The sequence below is a fragment of the Protopterus annectens genome, chromosome 14.part0 (genome assembly GCF_019279795.1).
Source record: "Protopterus annectens isolate FY-2018-M chromosome 14.part0, PAN1.0, whole genome shotgun sequence".
NCBI lineage: Eukaryota > Metazoa > Chordata > Ceratodontiformes > Protopteridae > Protopterus > Protopterus annectens.
The window spans coordinates 955,314,509-955,340,280 of record NC_056748.1 but is presented as its reverse complement, the minus strand read 5'-3'; the positions used below and the strand labels follow the sequence as shown (position 1 = coordinate 955,340,280).

The 25,772-nt window shown below is 40.4% G+C and overlaps 1 protein-coding gene across 1 annotated transcript in view; it reads left to right on the top strand.

The window, feature by feature from the left end:
- The window catches only part of LOC122789363 (tyrosine-protein phosphatase non-receptor type 13-like), a 2,815,362-nt gene extending 2,796,308 nt beyond the window's left edge, over positions 1-19,054 (top strand). Inside the window, exon 44 of the mRNA XM_044056752.1 lies at positions 17,226-19,054. Within this exon, the coding sequence (XP_043912687.1) occupies positions 17,226-17,312 (87 nt within the window). The 3' untranslated portion in view covers positions 17,313-19,054. The remainder of the gene's footprint in view (positions 1-17,225) is intronic.
- The last annotated feature ends 6,718 nt before the right edge of the window (positions 19,055-25,772 follow it).

The window sequence follows — 25,772 nt, the reverse complement described above, 5'->3', positions numbered from 1 at the left end:
GTTAAGAATCTAAGTGGCAACTCGTAGATATGCACTAAACTAGTGCATAATAGCACAAAATATACTGAACCTACTGATATTGCCAACATCCTGGCAGATAGATTCACTGCAAACTTCACCCCCCTCTCACCTCCAAAAGGGCCCACAACAATACTGGAAAAGTGTAGTGTCCCAAAAATCCCAGACGCACAGGTGAAAACAGCCCTTTCAAAAGCCAAAAACACAGCATCAATGGGACCAGATGGTGTCCCAGGCTGTGTCTTGCACGAACTACAGAACGAACTAACCCCCCACCTAAACACGCTGTTCAACCTCAGTCTCTCAACAGGCTACTTGCCCATAGAATGGCGCACAGCAGTGGTTATTCCTCTCCACAAAGGAGAGGCCACAACTGACCCTGGTAACTATCGCCCCATAAGCCTGACTAGCCTGGTCTGCAAGGCTATGGAGCGCATCATTATGGAACTCGTTAACAAAGAAATTGGGAACCTCTAAACACTTGACCTGACCCAGTTCGGCTTTGTTAAGGGTAGATCATGCCTACTAAACCTGGTTGACTTCTTTGAGACAGTCACCAAGGCCATAGATGAGGGAAAGGTGGTTCAAACAGCCTACCTTGACCTCGCCAAGGCTTTCAACACCATTCCCACTCGGGTATTACAGAAAAACTCACCAGCCTGACCATAAACCCCTACGTCACGAGATGGGTTGCCAGCTGGCTTACAGACAGAACTCACATGGTAAGAATAGTGGACTCCAGGTCCGACTCTAAACCAGTCACAAGTGATGTCCCGCAAGACTCGGTCCTGGGACCCCTACTGTTTGGTATATACTTCTCAGAAGTACTGGCAAACACAGGACTGTGGCTAACCAAGTTCGCCGATGACTGCAAACTGGGAGCCATAATTGACTCTTAGGCTAACACGGACATCCTCCAAAAGGGCCTTACTCAGATGGACACCTGGTGTCAAAGTCATGGCCCAAGCTAAATGCCAAAAAATGCATAATCATCCCATTTGGGAAAAACAAAGCACCCACGAATTACCACATAGGTGGCAGCCCCCTTAATACAGAAGAGGTAATAAGAGATCTGGGGACCCAGGTAGCTAGTAATCTCTCTTTTGACAATCATATTGCCAAAGTAGTTAGGAAATCCTTCTATGTGGCCCATCTAATTACTAAAGGGTTTGCATCTAGAAATAAAGAGGTTATAATGCCTCTCTGCTTGTCACTCATTGGACCCATCATAGAGTACAATGCCCCATTTGGGATGTACCTCACAAGACACTGCCAACAGCTGGAAAGACCACAAAAATACCTCACCAAGAGGATTACTGGCCTCAAACATATGTCATATGCAGCCCAACTGAAAAAACTCTGGCTGTACTCAGTGGCATATCGCTTATTCAGAGGTGATCTCTGCCTGACTTACAAAGCCATGTCCAACTCAGAATTGATGGACATGCTCCAACTAAAGAAATCCAAGTCACTGTGAACCACGCGCTCTAGTAAGCTAAACCTCGCCACAACAATAAATAGAACATGCTGGAGGGATAGATTCCTGTCACAGAGACTCCCCATGCTTTGGAGCAAAATTCCAAATTACATCAGGCAGAGCCCTTCACTAACACTCTTCAACAGAAACCTTGACGAGTGGATGAGTAACAGAAAATACACCCCTGGGATCACTTCAATGGCTCTCCTTGAAAGAGGATCAGTTAATTAATCAATGGGGTGGCGAAAGCTGACACACTCTGGCTAGGCTTATAAATGCCCTCGGGCAGATAGCCTAGTACCTACCTATGAAGCTATATATGTGTGTGTGTGTATGTATATGTATATATATATATATATATATATATATATATATATATATATATCTGGGTCTACTTCTAAAGACCGAACCGACGATTCCCCGACACAGAAATCACCGACGCCAGAAAACCGACAACACACAAACCCGACAACGCGAAACACCGAACACCATAACACCGACACACGGAACGTAAACAACACACTACACTACATAGCATACACACTAGCCCTGACCCAAACCCTAACCCTAAGGTCCGACACTATCGCACACTTCACCTACCTGCACCCTAACCCTAACTCACTTACCCACCCCTAGCCCAAGCTCCGACACTAATGCACACTTCACCTACCTGCACCCTAACCCTAACTCACTTACCCACCCCTAGCCCAAGCTCCGACACTAACGCACACTTCACCTACTTGCACCCTAACCCTAACTCACTTACCTGACCACTCCTACCTCCGTCACTGTCGCACACTTACCGGGTCGCGATCACACATTACCCTTGCCGGTCTTTCCGCTGTCGGCGAATCACCCTGTCGGTATACGTACCTGTCGGTTATCTGGCGTCGGTGATTTCTGTGTCGGGGGATCGGCGGTTCGGTCTTTAGAAGGGGACCCATATATCTATATAGACACACACACACACACACACACACACACACACACACACACACACACACATACATACATAGGCACTTACTACGCTATTGTTCTGATAGGATCTTAAGAAGCCAAGCCTTAGATTCCCAAGGTAACTGTTAAGACTTTTTGTTTAGCATATGAATAACAGGGATGGGTTTAATAAGTCCCCCTGTATAAAACCTGCTTTGGTGCAGCTTTGCACGATTTTGCGCATAGCGCAGCATCGGGCAGCTCTGCTTAATTGGGTTTAAATCATTCTCAGTTCCACAAAGTCTGCTCTTCACTTTTTCCCTAAGAACTGATCTAGTTCTCCTAATAAACACCCTATTCCTACTCTAAAGCCTGGCACTTGCTCACTAAAGCAATTATATAAGTCAGCACTAAAAAATTAAAAGCACTACACCCTCACAAACTCCCCTTGAGTACCTTGTTCCCCATTGGCTCTTTTTTTCAGTTCAAAAGGAATTCCCAATACTATTCTAGCATGTCCAAAGGTCAGTTGTCAATCTCCTCTCTGGTCCAGCTGATGAATCTGGGAATCTTGAGGCAATGTTATAACTGCCTCATGTACACAGACAACCCTCTCCTCCTCCCAACAAATTACAACATACTTGTGAGAGATGCAACCATATAGCCAAACTGGAGGCTAAGCTCTCTCAACTCAGTACTGGCGTAACCAGTCAGGAAGAGAAGGAAACCACACTCACTACAATTCCAGTCTCACATACACCTACCACAACAGCAAACCAAACACTTAAACACACAAAAACATACTCGGAGGCTCTAAATAAAAATCTGCCTAAGCAGCAGAGACCTCCAAAGCAGACACCCAAGCAACTGCTACCCCAAAACAAAACACGTGCAACACATAGCTCACAAAGCCAGTGTGCCAAACAGTCACAGCCCTTAAGGCTAAGCAACACACCTGATACACTTGTAATAGGTGACTCTATCGTCAGGCACACTGACGTCCCACTCACCAGGCTGAACAAGGAGAAGGTCACGGTGAGCTGCCTGTCGGGCGCTAGGATCCGCCACATAACTCAAGCACTCAGGTCACTCCAAGGCAAGTACAAATATGACTCGGTCATTGTCCATGCTGGTGTGAATGACCTGAGACGTACCTCCCTGGACTACATGAAAAGAGAAATAGAGGAGCTCTCTGAGCATGTAGTCCAGGCTGGTATGACCCTGACCTTGAGTAGCATCTTACCCTCACCAAGAATGATGTCACAATATGAAGACAAGATGATCAATTTCAACAACTGGCTTAAGTATTGGTGTCATTCAAAGGGGATCCAATGCCTGTCAGCCTGGGATGACATGCTCGACAAGCCACGATGCTTCGCTAGGGATGGCTTGCACCTGTCACCCCTGGGCTTTCGGATATTGGCAAAGGCTCTTGTCACCCCCATAGTACCTTTTTTAGGCAAGGCTCAAAAGACAAACCCACCTCCATAGGTATCACAAGGGATAAGAAACTAAGAGTAATGCTACTCAACGCCAGAAGTCTAAACCTCAAGATGCACACACTCGAAACTCTCCTTAGCATGGAGAACATCGATATCTGTGCAGTAACAGAAACCTGGTACAAGGCTGCCGAGAGCACCCCAGCACTACCAGGTTATACCTCATACCTTGCTTTTCGGCCCCAAAACTTGGACCGAACCACAAAAGGAGGGGGAGTATCAATATTCGTCAAAGATACCCACACCTCCAGGTTGGTGGCACAGCACAAAGCATCAGAGACTATCCATATGCAACTAACAGTGGGTAAAACTGCGTTCCAGTTTATAGCCTGCTACAGACTACCCTCCCAAACCCAGGAACCCCACTCGGCCTTCCTGAGAACACTGGAAAATATGAAGGTCTCTCCAAACACCATTATATTGGGTGACTTCAACTACCCAAACATAGACTGGGAGCATTACTCTAGCTCCAACACCCTAGCCCAAAGGTTCCTAGAATTTATAAACTCAAATGCTATGGAACAACTTGTTACCACTCCCGCAAGAGGGGAAAACATACTGGACCTGATCATCACCAACATGGGAGCTCTATGCTCCAGACCAGAAGTGTATCCCTCACTGGTAAGATCAGATCATAAACCAATCTCACTGGATATTCACATCCCGACCCCACCCCCTGCCCAGAAAACCACAGTGAAAAACTTCTCTAAAGCAAATTTCACACTCCTCAAAACCGAGGTGGAATTCTTCAAAGCCCCCGGGCCTGTGGAAAATACGTCCCAGACTGCAGAATCCTTTATAAACGCATTTTATGAACACCTTCAGGAATGCATGGATCATGCAATCCCAAATAAAACCAAGACCCAATCCTCCAAAGGCAGGCGTCCTGTCTGGTGGACCCCAGCCATAAACAAACTATACAATAGAAGGAGGAAGCTACTACATGATAGAGCAAAATCCCAAAAAGGGAAGGCATCTCTGATCAGTGTTAGCAAAAAACTACGGGCACTCATAAAATTGTCTAAGGCCAGCTTCGAGAGAAAAATTGCACAGGACACTAAGGATAATCACAAGGCTTTCTTTAGTTATGTTAGGAACCTGGGTGGGAATTCCCAGATATGCTCAGAATTAGTCCAAAATGACAAAAAATACACCGAACCCACGAACATTGCCAACATCCTAGCTGACAGGTTCAGCGCAAACTCCCCCCCCCCACCAAAAGGGCAAATATCTATCCCAGCAGAGTGCTGCCCCCCTGACATCTCAGATGCTCAGGTAAGAGCCGCCCTCTCCAAAGCAAAAAACACAGCATCAATGGTACCAGACGGTGTCCCGGGCTGTGTCCTACATGAACTCCAAGAAGAGCTAAACCCAAACATAAAACTACTGTTCAATCTCAGCCTTACTACAGGATATGTACCCAAAGAGTGGCGTACAGCAACAGTGGTCCCTCTCCACAAAGGTGGTGCCTCAATGGATCCTGGAAACTATTGCCCCATAAGCCTGACTTGCTTGGTCTGCAAAGCTATGGAAAGGATCATCTTGGACCTCATAAATAAAGATATTGGGGACCTACAGACACTGGATCCTACCCAGTTCGGCTTTGTTAAGGGCAGATCCTGCCTCTTAAACCTGGTCGATTTCTTTGAAGCAGTCACCAAGGCCATTGACGAGGGGAAGGTGGTCCACACAGCCTACCTGGACCTCGCAAAAGCCTTCGATACAATACCCCACTTGGTTAATATAGATAAGCTCACCAGCTTAAATATAAACCCCTATGTCACTAGATGGGTTGCAAACTGGCTCAAGGACAGAACCCACATGGTTAGAATTGCTAGAGCCATGTCAGACTCCAAACCAGTTACAAATGGCGTCCCACAAGGCTCAGTCCTGGGACCTCTCTTGTTCGGTATATATTTCTCGGAGGTACAGGCCAACACGGAAGGACTGTGGCTGACCAAGTTTGCAGATGACTGCAAACTAGGCGCCATAATCGACTCTCCAGCCGACACAAGCATCCTACAAAAGGGCCTCATAGAAACAGACAACTGGTGCCAGAGCCATGGCCTCAAGCTAAACGCCAAAAAGTGTATAGTCATCCCCTTTGGCAAAAACAAAGTGCCCACAAATTACCACATAGGTGGTAATCCATTACATACGGAAGAAGTAATTAGGGACCTGGGGACCCAAGTTGATAGCAATCTCTCATTTGAAAACCATGTGGCCAAAGTGGTTAGAAAAACATGTTATATAGCCCACCTAATCATGACGGGATTCACATCTAGATCAGGGGAGGTCATCGTGCCTCTTTACTCATCCCTCATCCGGCCCATAATTGAGTACAATGCCCCTTTTGGGATGTACCTTACCAGACACCTGCAGCAACTGGAAAGACCCCAAAGGTACCTCACCAAGAGGATCAAAGGGCTCAAACAGATGCCATATGCTGCCCGGTTAAAGAAACTCCAGCTCTACTCAGTGGCATACCACCTGCTCAGAGGCGATCTGTGCCTGACGTATAAAGCCATGTCCAACCCGGAATTAATGGACATGCTGCACCTCAGAAAATCCAAATCCCATCGAGCTACGCTCGAGACTTGAACCTCAGCACTGAAATAAATAGGACATGCTGGAGGGACAGATTCATAACCCAGAGGCTCCCTTCACTCTGGAATAAAATCCCAGTCCAGGTTAGGCAGAGTCCCTCATTGACACTCTTCAAGAGGAATCTTGATGAGTGGATGGGAGATCGTAGGTTTACCCCGGGTATCACTTCTGTGTCACTGTTAGACAGAGGCACAGTATACTAACCTTGAAAAAGGGCATAGCAAAATTAATTTAAAATGCGTGGCGAAAGCCAAACACACTCTGGCTAGGCTTATAAATGCCCTAGGGCAGATAGCCTAGTATGAACCTATGAACCTATAAGAATATGGCAGGACATTTAAATGATTTTCTTGTTCATGAGACATGGGGGTGCTAAACTAGAGTGGAATCTGTGGTCACCTGTCCATTCATCCAAATTACATTTTAATAGAGTAAGAGAAGTACTGTCTTTATGTGGAGTGGAGAATGGTTCTATAGAAGTGATACTCCATGATACATGCGTATCCACTATGCTCGATTTATTTTGCAAATGTAATTGAGCTCCTTTGTGTGGGTGGTTATGATACCATTGGACTTGCAAATGTGTAATAGTTTTGACAGGATAAGGTCTGTCTGAAGCTCGATAGGTGAGACACTGTTCAACTGTTAGTACCTTCTAAGAAAATGAGAAGAGGAAAAAGGCTTTAAGATCATCTTCATAGTTTTTAACACTTTAGCGTCCTTAACCTTTTTAGTGAGAAAGCATTGTGATCATTCCAGGCGTGAAAAGTTCATAGATGAGCACTAAGTGATCTTGCCCTTGCTAGACATTTTAAACCGAGCATTTTAAACCAATTGTGATTAAAAATTGCGCTATCCTTTTCTCAGATCTATATTTATATACTACCCTTAAGATAGTGATTCCTTCTGGGTTCATACCATAGGTAAATTATTGAGGACCCTACTAGGGGATAGATAGAGCTGGGTAGGTATGTACTAAAAGTGGCATTATACTCAATGATTGGCCTAATGAGTGCTGAGAGCAGTAGAAAGATCACATCCCTGGATCTGGACTCAATACTCTCTTTTATAAGCTGTCTGATGAAAAAGGACTTCCTTACAACAGTGGATATGTTGTAATCAAAGGACAGTTCATTTTTAACATACTTTCCAAGATTCATAACAACATGATAAATTTTCAAGGCTGTGTTAATATTATAGTTACAAGGGGAGCTTGATGAATAATATGATTCTACATTTCTAGGCATTTTGTTTTAGACTATGGCTTTGACACCAGTTATATGCTGTCATGCTATCAATATATTAGTTATTTCTTTTTATTTTTCTGTTCAAAATTACCTAGTTCATGTTAATTTCTCCTTTTTTGTAAAAAATGCTATCTTAGTATAAGAAATATTTGAAAATCATGTAAATAAGCTCATGTACAGATATTTTTAACCTCCCGTGACCGTGTAGGAGGCCAGTGAGGGTCTGACTGGCAGCATGTCTGATGACGGTTTGCATACGTCCATCTGGGATGTTTAGGGGGAACCACTGCTGATTTTTTCCCAAGGGGCCTAGGGGAATTCCTCAGTTTTTAGCTGGGAATAGTTCCTATTGCAATTCTCGACTGCTGTCCTCTCTCAGAGCCTTCTCATTTTTGTGGAAGGAACATTCCCTTAAAAGAGAAATAAAAAATTAAACATGTTTCTTCTGCTCCTAGGGAATCCACAAAGTGCATGGCAGGCCTTCACTCAGGGGCTTTTTACTGCTTAAATGTCCTTAAAGCCTGCTTAAAGGGTTTCGGTTCCTACTCCTCTTTGGTCCACTACACCCCTTAAAAGGCCTAGAGAACAGGATTCTTCTGCAGATTTGGATAATGAATCTTTGACTTATTCTAATCAAGTCCAGATGTTCCTTTTGAGGAAATTTTCTTTGGGGGCACACTGTTTAGGACGATGGATTGTTTTAAATGGGATTGTGCCCAGTTCTCTGATATCCAAAAGAGGTACTATGAGTTGCTGCAGTTGGAATCACCTAAACCTGTGGCTATTCCTCTTGTGTTTTGGCTGCTTTGCTGGATGCTTTTTCCAGTGGCTGTCATGCGGCTGATTTTCTGCCCTCTGCTCTCAAGAAGCCTGATGGGTTTTATAGGTGCCTAAGGATTATTCTTTCCTATATAAAAATCTTGTTGCTGAGTTCTCTGTCATGTCTGTAGCCTCTGATAAGCCATCTCAGTTGTTTCCTTCCCCGAAGTTATTGCCTTCTGACAGGATAGCAGAACTATGGAAAGGTTTGGTAAGAAGGTTTACACTTCTGCTACCTTACCTTTTAGGGCTGTTTATCATCAGACCCATATGTCTAGGTATGTGTTGGCTCTTCTTTCTCAGACCTGTCAACTTATTTCTGATTTTCCAGACTCCAAGGTTAAAACTTCTGTTTTTGCATTGGTAGGGACTTCCTGAAGTCATTCATCATTTTATTAAATGTAGTTGTGATTCAGCAGATGTTTGTTCTAGGGCTGCTGTTTCTGGTTCAGTGTTGAGGTATTATTGGCTTAGGCTTCAATCTCTACCTGATGATATTTAAGGTAATTTGATGGATGGTCCTTTGGGGTCTAAATGTTTGTTTTGGGAAGCTGCTGCTGGTTTGTTTAAGTCTCTTCAGGATAACTGTAAGGCCTTACAGGAGCTTAAACATGTTTTTGTTTCTCCTGTTCCTAAATTTCAGAGGAACTACCCTGCTAAGCCTGCCTTTGTTTGTAGGCATTCCCGCCCTTCTACGAAAGGTAGGAAGAGTGGCAAACAGGCTCCCCCTGCTAAGGCTACTCAGTTTTTAGGGACTCAAACTTTCTTTTCCAGACAAACCAGGTGCTGTATGACTATCCATCCTTTCCCGTCCACATTCCTCTTTCTCTTTGCCTTCCTCTTTCTCTTGTTGTTTGGCTTCAGATTACCCAAAATTGTTGGGTTCTGTCGATTATTTGTCAGGGGCCCTACATGGTGTGGAAATCCCATCCTTCTTTTTATGGGCATTCCTCAGCCTCCTGGGGAAAAACTCCCCTTTTTCCCAGAGGATCTTCTAAATCTCTTGACTCAGGGTACTATTCAAGAGGTGCCTGTGTCCCAAAGGGGGAAAGGGTTCTACTCCAGACTGTTTCAAGATCCCAGAAAAGATGGCACTTGGAGACCTATTCTAGACCTCTCTCATTTCTAAAACTGCCTTCCTTTCGGATGTTGTCCCCTCAGATTCTGTTTCTTTTCTTACTCCCAGGCCTATATGGTTTTTCTGGATCTCAAGGATGCTTATCTTCATATTCTGAGCCATCCTGTCTTCAAAAAGGTTTTGCATTCCTCTGTTGCTTCCTGGCATTTTCATTTTTCTCCTTTGGCCTTTCTGCTGCCACATGGGTGTTCACCAAATGCCTTGCTCCTGTGATTGATTTTTGCAGGCTTTACGGGATCCAAATATTTCCTTACTTGGATAATCTGTTGATGTAGGAGTCCTTTCCAGAGGCCCTTTTGCAAAATCTTCATTTTGCCATTTTCCTTCTTCAGAGCTTGGGGTTCACTATAAACCTCAAAAAGTCTCCTCTGGCTCCTACTTAGGATCATGATTTTCTGAGTTGCAGGATTCAGATTGTGCCAGTGCTTTCATTCCTACACCTCCAAAGGCCTTGACTTTCATTTTTTTCTTTCAAACTCTTCTTCTTTGGGTTCCATTATCGCCAGGGAGTTTCTGAGAGCTCTGGGTTTCATGGCATCCACCGATGCACCCTCTGGCCAAACTTCACATGAGAAAGTTTCAGTGGTTTCTGAAGTCATTGTGACTCAGACATTCAAATCCTCTAGACTTTGTAGTTACTCTTCTTCCTTGTCCAAGATAGGGACTTCAGTGATGGATTCAGCATTTGTCTCTGAATCCAGGGATCCCTTTTCTTCCCCCTCTCCTCTCTCAGGAATTGTTCACAGATGCTTCAGACATGAGATGGGGGGGGGGTGATATTTGGCTCCCTAAAAGTGTGGTAATCTGATCAGTGTCAATGGGATGAGAGCTCTTCTACTGACTTTTTAAGCCTTTCATCCTCTTTTCTCTCCAGGGCCTATCATAGTGTTCACAGACAATACCACAGCGATATGATACATCAACAAACAAGGAGGAACGAGATCTTATCTTCTTTGCCGGTTGGCACTTCTGGTTTGAGATCTTTGCTGTTAAGTATCGAGTGACTCCTCAGGCAATTTATATCCCTTCCAGTCACAACATTGTGACAGACACTCTGAGCAGGTCCTTAACTCAGTCCCATGAATCGATGCTTCACAGGGATGTGTTTCTGGACATTATCCACCAGGGGGGTACTCCTCAAGTGGACCTTTTGCCTCCCCTCTGAACAAACAACTTCCTCTGTTTTGTACCAGAGTCACAGGTCCTCTGGTGTGGAAGGAGGACACTTTCTCATTTTCTTGGAAGGGGATGTTTCTTTATACATTCCCACCCTTTCCTCTCCTTCTGAAAGTCCTGTTTAAGATTCAACACGATGCTCCCAAAATCTTGTTGGTGACTCACTTTTGGCCGCAACAGCACTGGTTCCGTCTACTTCTACATCTAGCCAGGGGCAATCATCACAATTTACCTCAGAGGGTGTAACTAATCAAACAAGACAAGGGATCTTTCATCCATCCCCACTTGTCCACACTTCAACTGACACTGTGGCAATAGGATTTTGATTCCTAACAGACACCTTTTTTTTCCTGAGGACGTGCTACAAGTCCTGTAGGAGGCCAAAAAACCTACTACTAGGAAGTCCTACTTATCCAAATGGAAAAGGTTTTCTATTTGGTGTCTGTCTTATAGCCTGGACCCACTTACTGTGGATGTTCCTTTGGTTCTTTCTTATTTGTGTGAGTTGCTCAATGCTGTTTTGGGTTATTCTTCTGTTAAAGCCCACTAATCTATTAGTCTCTTCTTGTCTGCCCTTTTCTCCTCCTTTAGCTTCTAGATTTGTGATTAAACAATTTCTTAAAGATGTCCTTAATATTAGACCTCCCAAGAAGCCTGTTCCTCCTCCCTGAGATCCTAATTTTGTTTTGGAGAAGTTGACTCAGGATCCTTTTGAGCCTGCTGCTTCAGTTTTCTTGCTACATTGTTGCTGGAAGAATGTTCTTTTGTTAGCCCTTACTTCTGCCAGACAGGTGTCTGAGTTGCAGGCTCTTATGGGTTGTCCTCCATTTTTGGTCTTTCATGAGGACAGGGTGTCCTTGAGCACTAACCTTTCTTTTATACCGAAGGTGATTAATGAGCTATCACTGAATCAGTCTATTAATCTGCCTACTTTTTCCATTGCCCACAGTCTGACTGAGAGGGTGCTGCATACTTTGGATGTGCATAGGGAACTTGGGCTTTATTTGGATAAGACTAAAGCTATTATAAAATCTGATCAGTTATTTGTTTCTTTTTATTCTAGGTCTTTGGGACTTGCTGTATCCAAGCAAAATATTTCTTCTTGGATTACTTAGACTATTTCCTTTTGTTACACTTTTCATGGCAAGAGCCTTCCTTCTTCAGTTATGGCTCATTTTATTAGAACTGTGGCTTCTTTCGGTGCTTTGTTCAAGGGCTTAGATACTAATTCTATTCTTGAGGTAGCTATCTGGACTTCTGTGCATACCTTTACCAAGCACTACAAGTTGGATGGTATCTCTAGAGCTAGGGCTGGTTTTGTTAGTGCTGTTCTTCATGCCTTTTTAGGGGGCTGTTCAGCACCTTCCCCCTCTCAAGTTTCCTCTTGAGTTTTGGCATTCTTCCATCTGTTAAGAATACTGCAGCAGCGAATGTAAGGACATAGTACAGTTGTGTAAAATCTTACCATAACGTAGATGTCGTTGCCTTCATTGCTGCAGTATTTGCTTCCTCCCTCCATTCTCCTAGTCTTTTGCCTTCCTAGATGTACCGGTTACCTCTTGGGTTTCTTGAACTGTGTTCCTACTGTGGCATTCAGTACTGATTATGGTAGGCCTGAACGTCACCTTTATGCCCTATGCTATGCAAGGAATGTTTGGATGATGTTTGGCGTACCTTTTAAAAGCAACAAGTAGTCTTTGGTAGAATGACCAGACATTTCGGCTTCCATGCTAGGGAATCCCATCTGTTAAGAATATTGCAGCAGTGAAGGCAAGGACATCTACTGTTATGGTAAGATTTTACATAACTGTAATTTTTACCCAGTCAGACTTTTCCTTATCAACCAAGATAAATAAATAATACATAAATAAATATTTGTTCAGAATAGACCTTTTTGGAGGATCTTGGCATCCTCTGGGGAGTTTATGATGCCACCAAGTTAACAGTCATCTGCAAACTTGATCAACTACAAATCCTTAACATGAGCTTTGACCTCTGAGAATTACTCCAAGAATTGAATCCTGGGTAAGACCTCTACTGTCATACCTTTTGTAGGAGGTAGAGCTGCCCACCCTAACTTCTTATCCAATGAATTATGTTAAGTATGTTTAGTAGAGTGAGTTTATTTATGATACATGCGCATGTGTGTGATGGTGTTGAATGCCTATGCAAAATCTAGCTATTTGGTGTACCCTCATTCATTGCTACAATGACTTTTTTGAAGAAGTTGACCATGTTAAGTTGGCAGGATCTGCTCTTGATGAATCTGAATTGGGCTGGGTTTGAGAATCGGTAGGATGCCTATATCCATATCCATAATGATCCTTTCTGTGGCGTTACAGATGAAATTAGCCTTACAGAAATCTGTTGAAGCCTCACCTTTCTGCAGTGGAATGACTGTTGCTGTACTCCATTCATCCAGCTTAAAGCCTGTTTTGAGGCCTTGCCTCTTTACTGGATCAGACAAGGCAAGTTTCAGTCTGAACATTAGACAGCCTGGTATGTTAACTGGCCTCATAGATGTAGTGTTCTTGTTCTCACCTAAGTATCATAGACAGCACCTTGAGAACGTCTTCTTGGGAGATTTGAGAAGGTGTATGCGTGAGTATGTGATCTGAGAATATTGTTTGTGGGAAAAGGTGGTGAAATTTGAGCTAAACTTGCCTGCTACTAGATTAGCTATGTCCTCTTGGTCTGAGTATGTAATATCAATTGCCATTAGCTCTTCACAGTGCTGGACTTTGCTTCTAAGATTTTAAGCTTAATTAAAGAAGGCTTTGTGATTATCCATCCCCTGGGTGGTTGTTTTTACTTCATATCTGACCATGGTTGAGTTGATCAGGGTCCAGACTTTGGTGTTTTGTTTAGCAAGAGTATTTTTGGCATTTTGAGTGTTAGATTTATTTTTGCGTGCAATGATTTTTTTTCTTTTATTATAAAGCCTGTTTGTATTAGAGTTTTAGCATGGAGGGTTTATTTTTGAATTTGCTGTACTTACTTCTGAATGCAACAAAGGTATTTATGCAACTATTTACATGTGCATAGAATTTGGCAGTAAAGAATTTTGCATAAGTGGTGGGTTATTAAGGAGGAGGCTTTTGAATTTAGAAGGCCATCACTCAGTTTTAATTGATTAGCTTTCACATGGTTGCCAAATACCAAGGTTATTGGAAAATGCTTCAGGCGTCAGTATTACAGTGAATGTGACTGACTTATCTGATGTGACTAGGAAGGAGGCTACAGCTGGTTGGGAGCAGAGTTGTCCTATGTTGGTAAGTACCAAGTCCATGATTTTATCACCTCTGGTTGGGATGTGGATTAACTGGTCCAGAGAGTTTGTATTGATGAAGTTCATATGTGTAAGTTTCCCAGTTTATGGAGGGCAGTCCTCTCAACTGTACAGATTTTTGCAGAATGTCCAGATTTTTGCCTCATATTGTTGATCTGTTCCTCATAACATTTGTGATTTTCTGAAAAAAAATCACTTGGATGAGCTGAGGATTGCAGTTACTAAATAATGATATACATTTGAGTTACAGACTTCATATCCTTTAGAAAAATGCATGCTAATACAGTCCTGTTATTTTAACAAATTTCTATATTTATAAGAGCTGTATTTAAAATCTGTACCTATTTTTGGGCCTTTGTCCACCCCTTTCTGTCAGGCTTTGTGCAGATTGTTTGTGCTAAGAGGTTGAGAGATATGATGGAGGGACAGTTGAAGTCTCCTAGAAGAATGGTGTTTGGTTTAATACATAGGGACTCCGTACATGTTAGATAGTAAGTATGGACCAAGGGGGTAATATAAGGGGGTCCTATAGTTAACTATGTGATAATGGGTTTTGTTAATAGTAAGTTCAATGTGGAGTTGTTTTAGGTCATTATTTTTTCTATAATGTCTGAAGATGAAGTGCTTCTGGAGGAAATCCAGGTCATTATCTTTTCTAATGAGTCTGAAGCTGAAGTGTTTAATTAGTTATGGTCTGAAGGAAGTGTAAGTAACATACCCTAGAAGAGGCATATAACATCCTTATAATTTATTATACAAATTTATACAGCTTTTCACGCAAAATTTGTGCTGTTTTTGCTTTTTATTTTGTTTATATGGACAGCCCCCTTAAAATTTTCTTGGAACTAAAAATCTCTGCCATGACATTATGAAATAGTGAACCCACAGTGTCTCACTAACTAATTTCTTGTATTTCCATGATAAATGCATAAGAAGTATTGTACTTCCTAAAAAAAAAAAACAAGTTGTCAGCTAGGTCTTGCAGGTGGAAAATCTTATGTTGAAAATTAATGTGTGAGGATATAGTTATGAAACCACATTGTAAATAAGAAACTGCCCTTCTGTACAACTATGTTGTTTTCTTACCCACAATCAGTTGCATTTGCCTGCAAATAATTTTCCAGTACCTACTATGACATCATGTTGTGGTGTGATTATTATTATTTTTTTGTGGTGTGATTGTTAAGAAAAACTGAATAACGATGACACTAAAAAAAAGAGCAACTCTCTATAATCTTCATTTTTTGCAAAATCCCTTGAGAATTTAATATGAGGAGTACAACTGTCAATGAAATTAATTGCAAAACAAACATGCCTTAGAACATGACCAATTCACTTTAGGAGTATGGGAATTACATGTGCATGTGTGTGCTTGTTTGCATAGATTTATGCTGATGTGTAAAGGAAAGAATGATTAGTGCCTTTCTGTTGATGTGTTACTGTACTGGAGGGTTTGCTTGTGCTGTCTGCTAGGCTGTCTAATAAAAACAAGGTACAAGTAACAGTTTACAAACTTTTGTAAGTGATTGGGATCATGTTGCCTTACTGACAGCTTGTAAGCCATAAACCTTTTGTTTCATGTGTTAGCACCCCCCTACAACTTGGCACCTAGTGCAAGTATCCTCTTCACCACAAATCTACCATTGTGATAAGATCCATCCATGTTTGCAGATCACACTACATTTTATCCACTACTAAGCTTCAAATGCTGACTTTTATGGCAAAAGGCAGCAACTGCTACTGCTTGCCACTTACATGACCAAAAGCAGTCATCTCAAATTGTAATTCTTTGCTGTCATATATACTGTACTACTGCCTGAAATACTTTATATGGTTTAGTAACCTGACAGGGCCAAACTGTAAGATAAACTAATCAAAAAAAAAAAATTCCAACAAGTGCACCTTATCCCTTACTCCTGTGAGGATGCAAAAGAGGGACTGTGATGTAAAGTTTGGTGTGTGGTGTGTGCACAGTAAATCACTAACATAAAATCAAGTAATAGTAACTAGTGAGGCATGTAAAGTAATTCACTGAAACTGTATGCTCATTAAAAAATGCTCAGAGACTGTGTGCCTTCGTAAGTCCTCCTCAATAATTTCGGAGGAGTCCCATAAGTAAAGAAAGGGGCCAGTTTAATGACTTCTGCATGCACTGATAATGTGATCTGATGGACTGACAGACTCTGACATACATAGATAGCTGGCTAGCTTTGAGGGGTAGAATGGTCTAGTTATGCAAATCACATTTTCATTGAGGCCAAGGGACTGCTAACTCATCATCTCCAGTTGTTAAAGGACAATTGCTCCTTTTTCCTACTGCCTCAGACTGATATCTTACTGCCAAAGCTGTGGTTTAATATCAGAATTCTTTCCTTTCAGTCCTTTAATATTTTATTAACCTGATTGCATGAAATATTAAACCAGAATTAGTTAATTATTTTGAATAGACACAAGAAATTAGGTATGCCCAGTACATAACACCTTTGCTACTTGTTTTATGTCTAAGCTACATTGCTTCTCAGGAAGAAGCCTTATAAAGTTTTTTTCTATTTCATTTTGTTGTTTAACTGTTGTCATATGTCTGAAGGACACTAAATATTTTTGTTCATTTTTTTCTGCCATAAGAAATGCTAATAGTCTTCTGTTGTAAAATTCCCAGTGTTTTAACTTAATGCCATTCTTACTAGGTGTTGACCTGATTACTTATCTAGATGGTTTTGCATTATACCTTATCATGCAGGCCTATATTGAAGCTTCTGCTGCTGTTTGTTTTTTTCTTTTAACTGGAACTTATATACTTGTCTCAGCAATAAAAAATATTTTAACCAACTGGACCAAATAATTTACCAATGTGTGGAAGGTAATAAAGCTAACTAAACAAATAAAAATTTGGACCTGTATTTATCGGGCAAAATGATACTGGGGTGGGGTTGTAAGCTTTAAGGTAATGTGAATGAAAACATAAAACAGAACTAACCACTTCTTTTTTATTTTTATTTAATTTTGTTTCCCTGTGTAGGAACAGTACAAATACTGCTACAAATTTGCACTCGAAGTTCTGCATATTCTACAGTCTCTTGAAAAGAAGAGTGCAGATGATTTATAATTTTACATATTGTACAGAACATTTGTGCAGTCTGCCTCAGATTTAGGACTGCTTCACAAAAAGATAATTCAAAGAGCATTTATTTACATGGTTGCAGTTTCATTTCCAAGAATTTTCTTACCGCTTATGAAAAATGCGAAGGTCTGACCTCTGAAACTTTTTTTTATTATCTGGAGTTGACATGACTTACTTCATAAATTGATAAGCAGTGTCACCAGTGAATGGGGTGTGTAAAACACAGACTTACCAATGAATGTCACATCACCACTATGCACAACTGCCTATACTGCATCATTTCCATGACCATTTTAATGTCATAAAGGGAGTATTGGAACAGCGTGTAACTGGTAAAAATTCTGGCTACTGATAAGTTAATGTATTATTGAACAATATATTAAGCAGTGATATTTGGAAATCAAATATGGATACCAGAGTTGAAAATACAGCTTTGAAAACACAAATGGAAAAGTTTCACTGTAGCCTTTTTAAGAAGGCTGTTGTAATTTTTGGATGCTAGAATTTTTTTACCACTGCATGGTGAAATAAGCTAAGCAGGCATATTATCCATTTGTATTTTATCCAGTTTTAAAAACTGAACAGAATCCTTTGACATTGCTTGCTCCATTTAACTATCATGTATCGTTAAGATATTAATGCATAATTGTGCTTTGTGTTCCAGTTTTGATTTTATTTATTTTATTTATTGACATTTAATTACTGGGGAATTCTGACTGGTTAGTAGACCATTTTCAGCACTAGCCATGAGAGAAAAACTCTAAAGTATTATAAAAATATTTTAAGAGCAATATTTTTTTAATTTTAAAACTAATTAAAAACAACTACTGTTTAGATAATTATACTGAATTTAATATGAAAACAATGGTTAAGAATAGATCGGTTATATGACAAATGATTCAATAATTAGAGAAATTATAGCCAGTTTATTGAGAAATTAAAGGTAAGTTAGTATAATATCTAATATTGATGTTATTTTTTTATATTCATTTTTATTGGTGTTGGGTTTAAGAATGCCTACTCCCAGTGCATCACACATAGCCTACCCATGACAAATTTTTGCTGAGAAGATAGTTAAGATATTAAAATAGTTAAGATATAAAATATCAAAAAAAAAAAAAACTGCCACCATGGCAGAACAGGATAAAGCATTAGTAGATTTTAAGGGGTGTAACTGACAGAAAGCAATAATATATAAAATATGAACTCAGTATAATTTTTGTTGATAAATTATTTTTGTCATTACTGATAAAGATTTTTGACATAGGAGAAGATATGAAAATGCATTTTTTTCAAGAATTTTTTCAGAGTAATTTACTGTACTCCAACAAATTTCCATGAAGTATTGCCAGAGGAAGAAAATTCCCCTAGCCTTCTTTAAACTTATCATATAGTGATATGCTATTACAGCTGCACATATGAGTGCATGATAGTCATAGTACTACATCTATTTAGTATATATGGTATTTGTGAAGGCATGGGTAATATCTGTGTAACTGTCCTCAGTTCTTCCACCCCCTCCCCCATATTCTATTTTATATTTTATTGTATTTTGGATATTTATTTCTGTGTTTTTAGTTCATGTCCCATCCTGATGTCTGTATTACCAGGGGTCATGCCCCCAGCAATTTATATTACAATTTGACTTGGTTTATATTTCACTCCTTTTAAGGAAAGATAGATGTTATTATCTTCTGATTAAACATTAAAGCATTTATGTACACTAATCCACAGCATTTTTTCACTGTACAGTGGAATAAAATATAAACAATAATGTACATAATTAACAATAAGCTTTATTTGCTTGTTTTGCAGGATGATGCACTGATCCATAGGGGCCCTGTCTTAGGCACAGTAAACATAAAAGCAAGAATAAGCAAGAACTAGATCTCACAGCTCTGTGTGCAAAACAAAATACTATACAAGGTTTAAATAGAGATGGCATTCAAAAGACAATCATTTATTATTGCAAACAAAGAGAAATAATACATATTTTATATATATATATGGGTCTATCTGAAAACACCAAAAGTCTACAACACCGACATTGAGAACACCGACACCGGAAGATTGACAATGGAGATGATTGAAAGTTGAGAATCCTGACGCTGAGGACACTGACATGTTAAGCTAAGTGTGCGATAGGGATGGACGTTAGGGTCAGGGTGTGGGTAAGGTAAGTGTGTGATAGTGACGGACGTTAGGGTAGGGTGCGAGTCAGGTAAGTGTGCGATAGTGACGGACTTTAGGTTTAGGGGCGGGTTAAGTGGGTTAGGGTGCTGGTAAGGTAAGTGTGCGATAGTGATGGACTTGAGGGTTAGGGGTGGATTAAGTAAGTTAGGGTTAGGGTGCAGGTAAGGTAAGTGTGTGATAGTGACAGACTTAAGGGTTAGGGGAGGATTAAGTGAGTTAGGGTTAGGGTGCGGGTAAGGTAAGTGTGCAATAGTGATGGACCTTAGGGTTAGGGTTTGGGTTAAGGTTAGTGCATAGATAGTTGTGTAGTTGTGTATGTAAGGTTTAGTGTAGGTTTGTAAGCTTTTTGGTGTGCTTGTGTTGTGTGTGTGTTTTTCGGGAAAGGTATTTGTTTTGTTGATTGTCGGGATTGTGTTTTGTTGGGCATGTGAAGTTTCATTTTTTTGAACTTTCGGTTTTGTCGTGTCGGTTATTTCGTTGTCGGTGTTTTGGCGTGTCGGTGTTATCAGGTAGACCCATATATATATATATATATATATATATATATATATATATATATATATATATATATATATGTATGTGTGTGTGTGTGTGTGTGTGTACTTATCTGACAACAACATGGAATTATTCCACCCTTTTTGTCCTTTGCTCTGCCAGCTTCTTACAAGTAAGTGTGATGTAATAAATAGAACACTATTCACAGTTACAATAACATGAGTTTGACTGTCTCTGGGAGTCAAAGGTACCTTACATTCAGTTTCTCAGTGTCAGGAAGTTATGTTATCATTTCATGCTTTGTGGTTGAAGGGATCATTTCATTGGTTCCTCCCCATGACTATACCTTGTTTCTCTAACACAAGTATGAGTTCCAAAATTAAAGTCTTTAATGTAAAAAGAATAAACTGTGGCAAGAAAATGTAAACTGAAATAAAGTGATACCCTGTTATAGCATTTTTTGCAAAGGGGGGGGCTTCACCGTCCTGCACCCCCTTAATTCTTTAAGTTATATATATTAACTCCAAGATCAGTATAACTTGAAGTGGGGGGAAATATCTCGAGGAACAACATAGCAGTGTTGACACTCGTAGTTCCATTATAAAGAGGATGCCATAATTCCAGCAGACACCCCTACACCCCTCCATCAAATTGAATGAAGATAATGGCAGTAGGATCATCACAGTAGAATAAATGGTGTTTTAAAGCCTTTTCCTCTTTCTACTAACTTAACATTGTCACGTTTTCATGGAACAGCTCTTGTAAACCACAAACTGAATGCCTCCAATTGCAAAGAAATTGTACACTTGCTTTGCTTTCTGATAATTTTATTTCATGCTGTTTTGGTCAATCAGGCAAGCTTGTTGTTTGTTTTGCGCAATGACCACTACTTCTGATTTGCCTTTGATCATGAATTGTATTGGGTTGACTCATGTACTGGAAATGGGAATTGCCTGGGAAATCAATTTTATTTATATTTTAACTGTACATGTCCACATATGGGTTATAATACAGCAACCCTAGTAGTACTGTCTGCTTAACTGACTTTTTCTGTATCACATAGAAGTAGAAAAGCAGAGAAAAAGCTGAATCCCAAGATTAGAGCATAAAGCCAATTACCAAATCAAAGCATAATAATCTTTGATAAAGTGGTAGACAATAAAGTTCACTTAGAATTATTTTGCTTTTGGCTCTCTGAAGCACTCTTTGTAGTTTCTTTAGATTAATGGTTGTGCAGACTAACATTCTAAGAAACTACACTTCTTTCTATACTATGCTTTATCTAGTAGGCAGAGGATCAAGTTAAATCAACCTGTTAAACACAAACATGTAACAGGATGCAGAAAATAGGGAGAGATTACTTTTACATGGACACAGCAAGAAAGATTTCAAGGACTGGGGCAGAAGCATTACAATTAAAGGTAATATTAGTTGACCTAATGAAGTTTATAGAAAAGTATATTATCTGTTTTAGTGGCAAATATTTGACAATTGTAAACCATAGGTGAATGTTACTTGTATGTAGCCCCACACATTACTAAAAAACTAACATCATTTAAATTGCCCAGATCCTTGCACTGAAACATAAACTGTTTCTTTTTATTGGCATTTTAAAATGCGGCTAATAAGTTGCAAAGCTTTGTTATTGCTTTTTTCTTAGAAAAATGTCAATATGATTACCTAATGTTTCTTATTGAGTCAGTTTGTGTGTGGCAAGCTGCCTCTTATTATTTAACTATTCTCTACAAATGTAGGCATACTGTTAGGCAACTAGTTGAGAAGCTGTTACCCATTTTGCAATTGCTCTTGACAGCAGAAATTGTTTTTTCATGTCCACTTTTGGACTGCTTTGTTAAGGTGATGTGCTACATGGACATAGCCAGGATTTTTGTGACTATACACTAACTTCCACTGTATAGCAACTGTGTGCTCCTAGCACAGTAGCGCATTTTTGTGGTGCATGCCTTTTCAAACCTGAAGAAAAAAATCATGAAATAGCAAACTTAAGACCCCGCTCCTTAAAAAAATGTTTTGCATTCTAAATAAAAGTCTGTAAGTTAATAAATATTTAATGGTTACCAGAAAAAAAATTCTGGTGTAGTGGTTAAATTAATAATTTAATCTATGCAATTAAGTTATTCCAAATAAACATTTAAGTTAATAGTTAAGCCGTTGTTTTTGGGAATATCCCAAAAGCATGATAACATTTTGTTCAGCCTAGAAAAGTAAATAATGAAAACCACTTACCCAGATTGTATTTGTTGTCATAATGGGTTTATGACATATTTGACACAGTATGTGTTTTTCTGTTTCTGCTGTAAAAACACAGGCATCTTATAGTGGGGAGTACTGCTGATGTTTAGGTTGGGTCACAAACGAGTCTACTGAATTCCATAATTGTATACATTCATTGAAGAACATAGGTGTTTATTGAACGATCCTGAGGCATTTCTTTTGAGTAGGCTGAGTTCAGACTCACTCTTAAAGACCAATGTCACACCAAAGAAGCTTCAGTCCTTAGTCTTTGTTAATTTGCCCATTAGTACCAGAAATTCTATCAGTCTTAAGATAGAACCTGAGTATCTGGAATCACAAGGCCCCACCCTTGCTACAAACCCCACATATGATGTTACTTGGCCACACCATTCTATGGCTATGAAGACCACAACCCCCACATATGATTTTACTTAACCACTTGTACCATACCGTTCTACTGCTAGCAAGTTGTAAAATGGAAAGAAAGCTCCTCAACTGCCTCCCTTGTAGGTGTGCTAACAGTAAAACCATACATCTTCATGTAATAACCATTTGGAATTATTAAATAATTACCACAGTGGTCTCCTTAACAATGAAACTGATGTATTAAACATTTGCATAAATTTGTGATAAGCATGTAAATCCCTATCTAATGCTGCCTGGATGACATTAAACTAAGAGTTAAGAGTACTAAAACCTATCATAAGGTAATGAAGTTGTTGTAGAGAACACACCAAAGTAAACAAAGAAGCAAATAACTAAAATGTGAACTATTACAGAGGAGCTGTCAGGTTACCCTGAGATCTACTTCACTTCCATTATACAACAGTTAAAAAGTTTTATTTAATTAACATTCTTTTTTTATTTGATTTTTGCATTACATTTTAAAAACCGGCTACATTTTAGGTTTGATTTGTTTTAAGAAAACAGCCATGAGCTGTGGAAAGTGCACTAACTTTTAATAAAACTCTGTTTGACACAAAAGTGTAGCAGCCTTAAACTTTGCGAAAATATGCATGTATCATTCAACAAAATTAATTTTAACAAGAGGGAGAAGTATAGGGTGACATACAAGAGTGGAGGAAGATGCACACAGTTGGATAATATCTTATGTAGAAGGGCCAGTCTAAAGGGGATTGGAGGCTGTAAAGTAGTGGCAGGGGAAAGTGTAGTTAAGCAGCATAGGATGGTGGTTTGTAGGATGACATTGGTGATCAAGAAGAGGAGGATGAGTGTGAGGGCAGCACCAAGGATCAAATGGTGGAAATTGAAAAAGGGTAATTGTGAGGTGATGTTCAGGGAAGAGTTAAGGCAGGCACTGGGTGGCAGTGAAGAGTTACCGAATAGCTGGGTAACTACAGCAGAACTAGTAAGAGAGATGGCTAGAAAGGTGCTTGGTGTGACATCTGGAAAGAGGAAGGAGGACAAGGAGACCTGGTGGTGGAATGAAGAAGTACAGGAGAGTATATAGAGAAAGAGGTTGGCGAAGAAGTGGGATTGTCAAAGAGATGAAGAAAGTAGACAAGAGTATAAGGAGATGATGTGCATGGCAAAGAGAGAGGTGGCTAAGGATAAGGCGTATGAAGAGTTGTATAAAAGGTTGGACACTAAGGAGGGAGAAAAGGACCTGTACAGATTGGCTAGACAGAGGGACCAAGCTAGTAAAGATGTGCAGCAGGTAAGGGTGATAAAGGATAGTGAAAGAAACGTACTCACAAGTGAGGAGAGTGTGTTGAGCAGATGGAAAGAGTACTCTGAGGGGTTGATGAATGAAGAGAATGAGAGGGAGAGAAGGTTTGATGATGTGTGGATAGTGAATCATGAAGTGCAGTGGATTAGCAAGGAGGAAGTAAGGATAGCTATGAAGAGGATGAAGAACAGAAAGGCTGTTGGTCCAGATGACATACCTGTAGAAGCATGGAGGTGTTTAGGTGAAATGGCAGTGGAGTTTTTAACTAGATTGTTTAATGAAATCTTGGAAAGTGAGAGGATGCCTGAGGAATAGAGAAAAAGTGTTTTGGTACCGATTTTTAAGAATAAGGGTGATGTGCAGAGCTGTAGTAACTACAGAGGGATTAAACTGATCAGTCACAGCATGAAGTTATGGGAAAGAGTAATAAGAAGGGAGGTGATGATTAGTGATCAGCAGTATGGTTTCATGCCAGGAAAGAGCACTACAGATGAGATGTTTGCTCTGAGAGTGTTGATGGAGAAGTACAGAGAAGGTCAGAAGGAGTTGCATTGTGCCTTTGTGGATTTAGAGAAAGCATATGACAGGGTGCCTAGAGAGGAGTTGTGGTATTGTATGAGGAAGTCAAGAGTGTCAGAGAGGTATGTAAGAGTGGTACAGGATATGTACGAGGGTAGTGTGACAGTGGTGAGGTCTGCAGTGGGAGTGATGGATGCGTTTAAGGTGGAGGTGGGATTACATCAAGGATCAGCTCTGAGCCCTTTCTTATTTGCAATGGTGATGGACAAGTTGACAGACGAGATCAGACAGGAGTCCCCGTGGACTATGATGTTTGCAGATGACATTGTGATCTGTAGTGAGAGTAGAGAACAGGTGGAAGCGACCCTGGAGAGGTGGAGATATGCTCTAGAGAGAAGAGGAATGAAGGTCAGCAGGACTAAGACAGAATATATGTGTGTAAATGAGAGGGAGGATAGAGGAATGGTGAGGATGCAGGGAGTAGAGGTGGCAAAGGTGGATGAGTTTAAGTACTTGGGATCAACAGTTTAGAGTAATGGTGAGTGTGGAAGAGAGGTGAAGAAGAGAGTGCAGGCAGGATGGAGTGGGTGGAGAAGAGTGTCAGGAGTGATTTGTGACAGACAAGTACCAGTAAGAGTGAAAGGTAAGGTCTACAAGAGGGTAGTGAGACCAGCTATGTTATATGGGTTGGAGACAGTGGCATTGGCAAAAAGGCAGGAGTCAGAGCTTGATGTGGCAGAGTTGAAGATGTTAAGATTTGCACTAGGTGTGATGAGGAGGGATAGGATAAGGAATAAGTATATTAGAGGGTCAGTTCAGGTTGGAAGGTTTCGAGACAAAGCCAGAGAGGCAAGATTACATTGGTTTGGACATGTGCTGAGGAGGGATGCAGAGTATATTGGGAAAAAGATGCTAAGGATGAAGCTGCCAGGTAACAGGAAAAGAGGAAGGCCTAAGATAAGGTTTATGGATGTGGTGAGAGAGGACATGCAGGTGGTTGGTGTGACAGAGCAAGATGCAGAGGACAGGAAGAAATGGAAACAGTTTATCTGCTGTGGCGACCCCTAATGGGAGCAGCCAAAAGAAGAAGAAGAAGAAGATTCAACAGAATTCAGCAGTGCCAGCATTGCACACAGATATTTCAAATCTGGCTCAGTCTCCAGTTATTACATCTTCAGTCTGTAGAAATTAGACATGCACCATACAAACATGGGTTAGTCAGAAGGAAATAGTGCACTGTGTTAGGTAAAATAGTGCAATGAGTGATGATGTACATGGAGTGGATGAGGTGC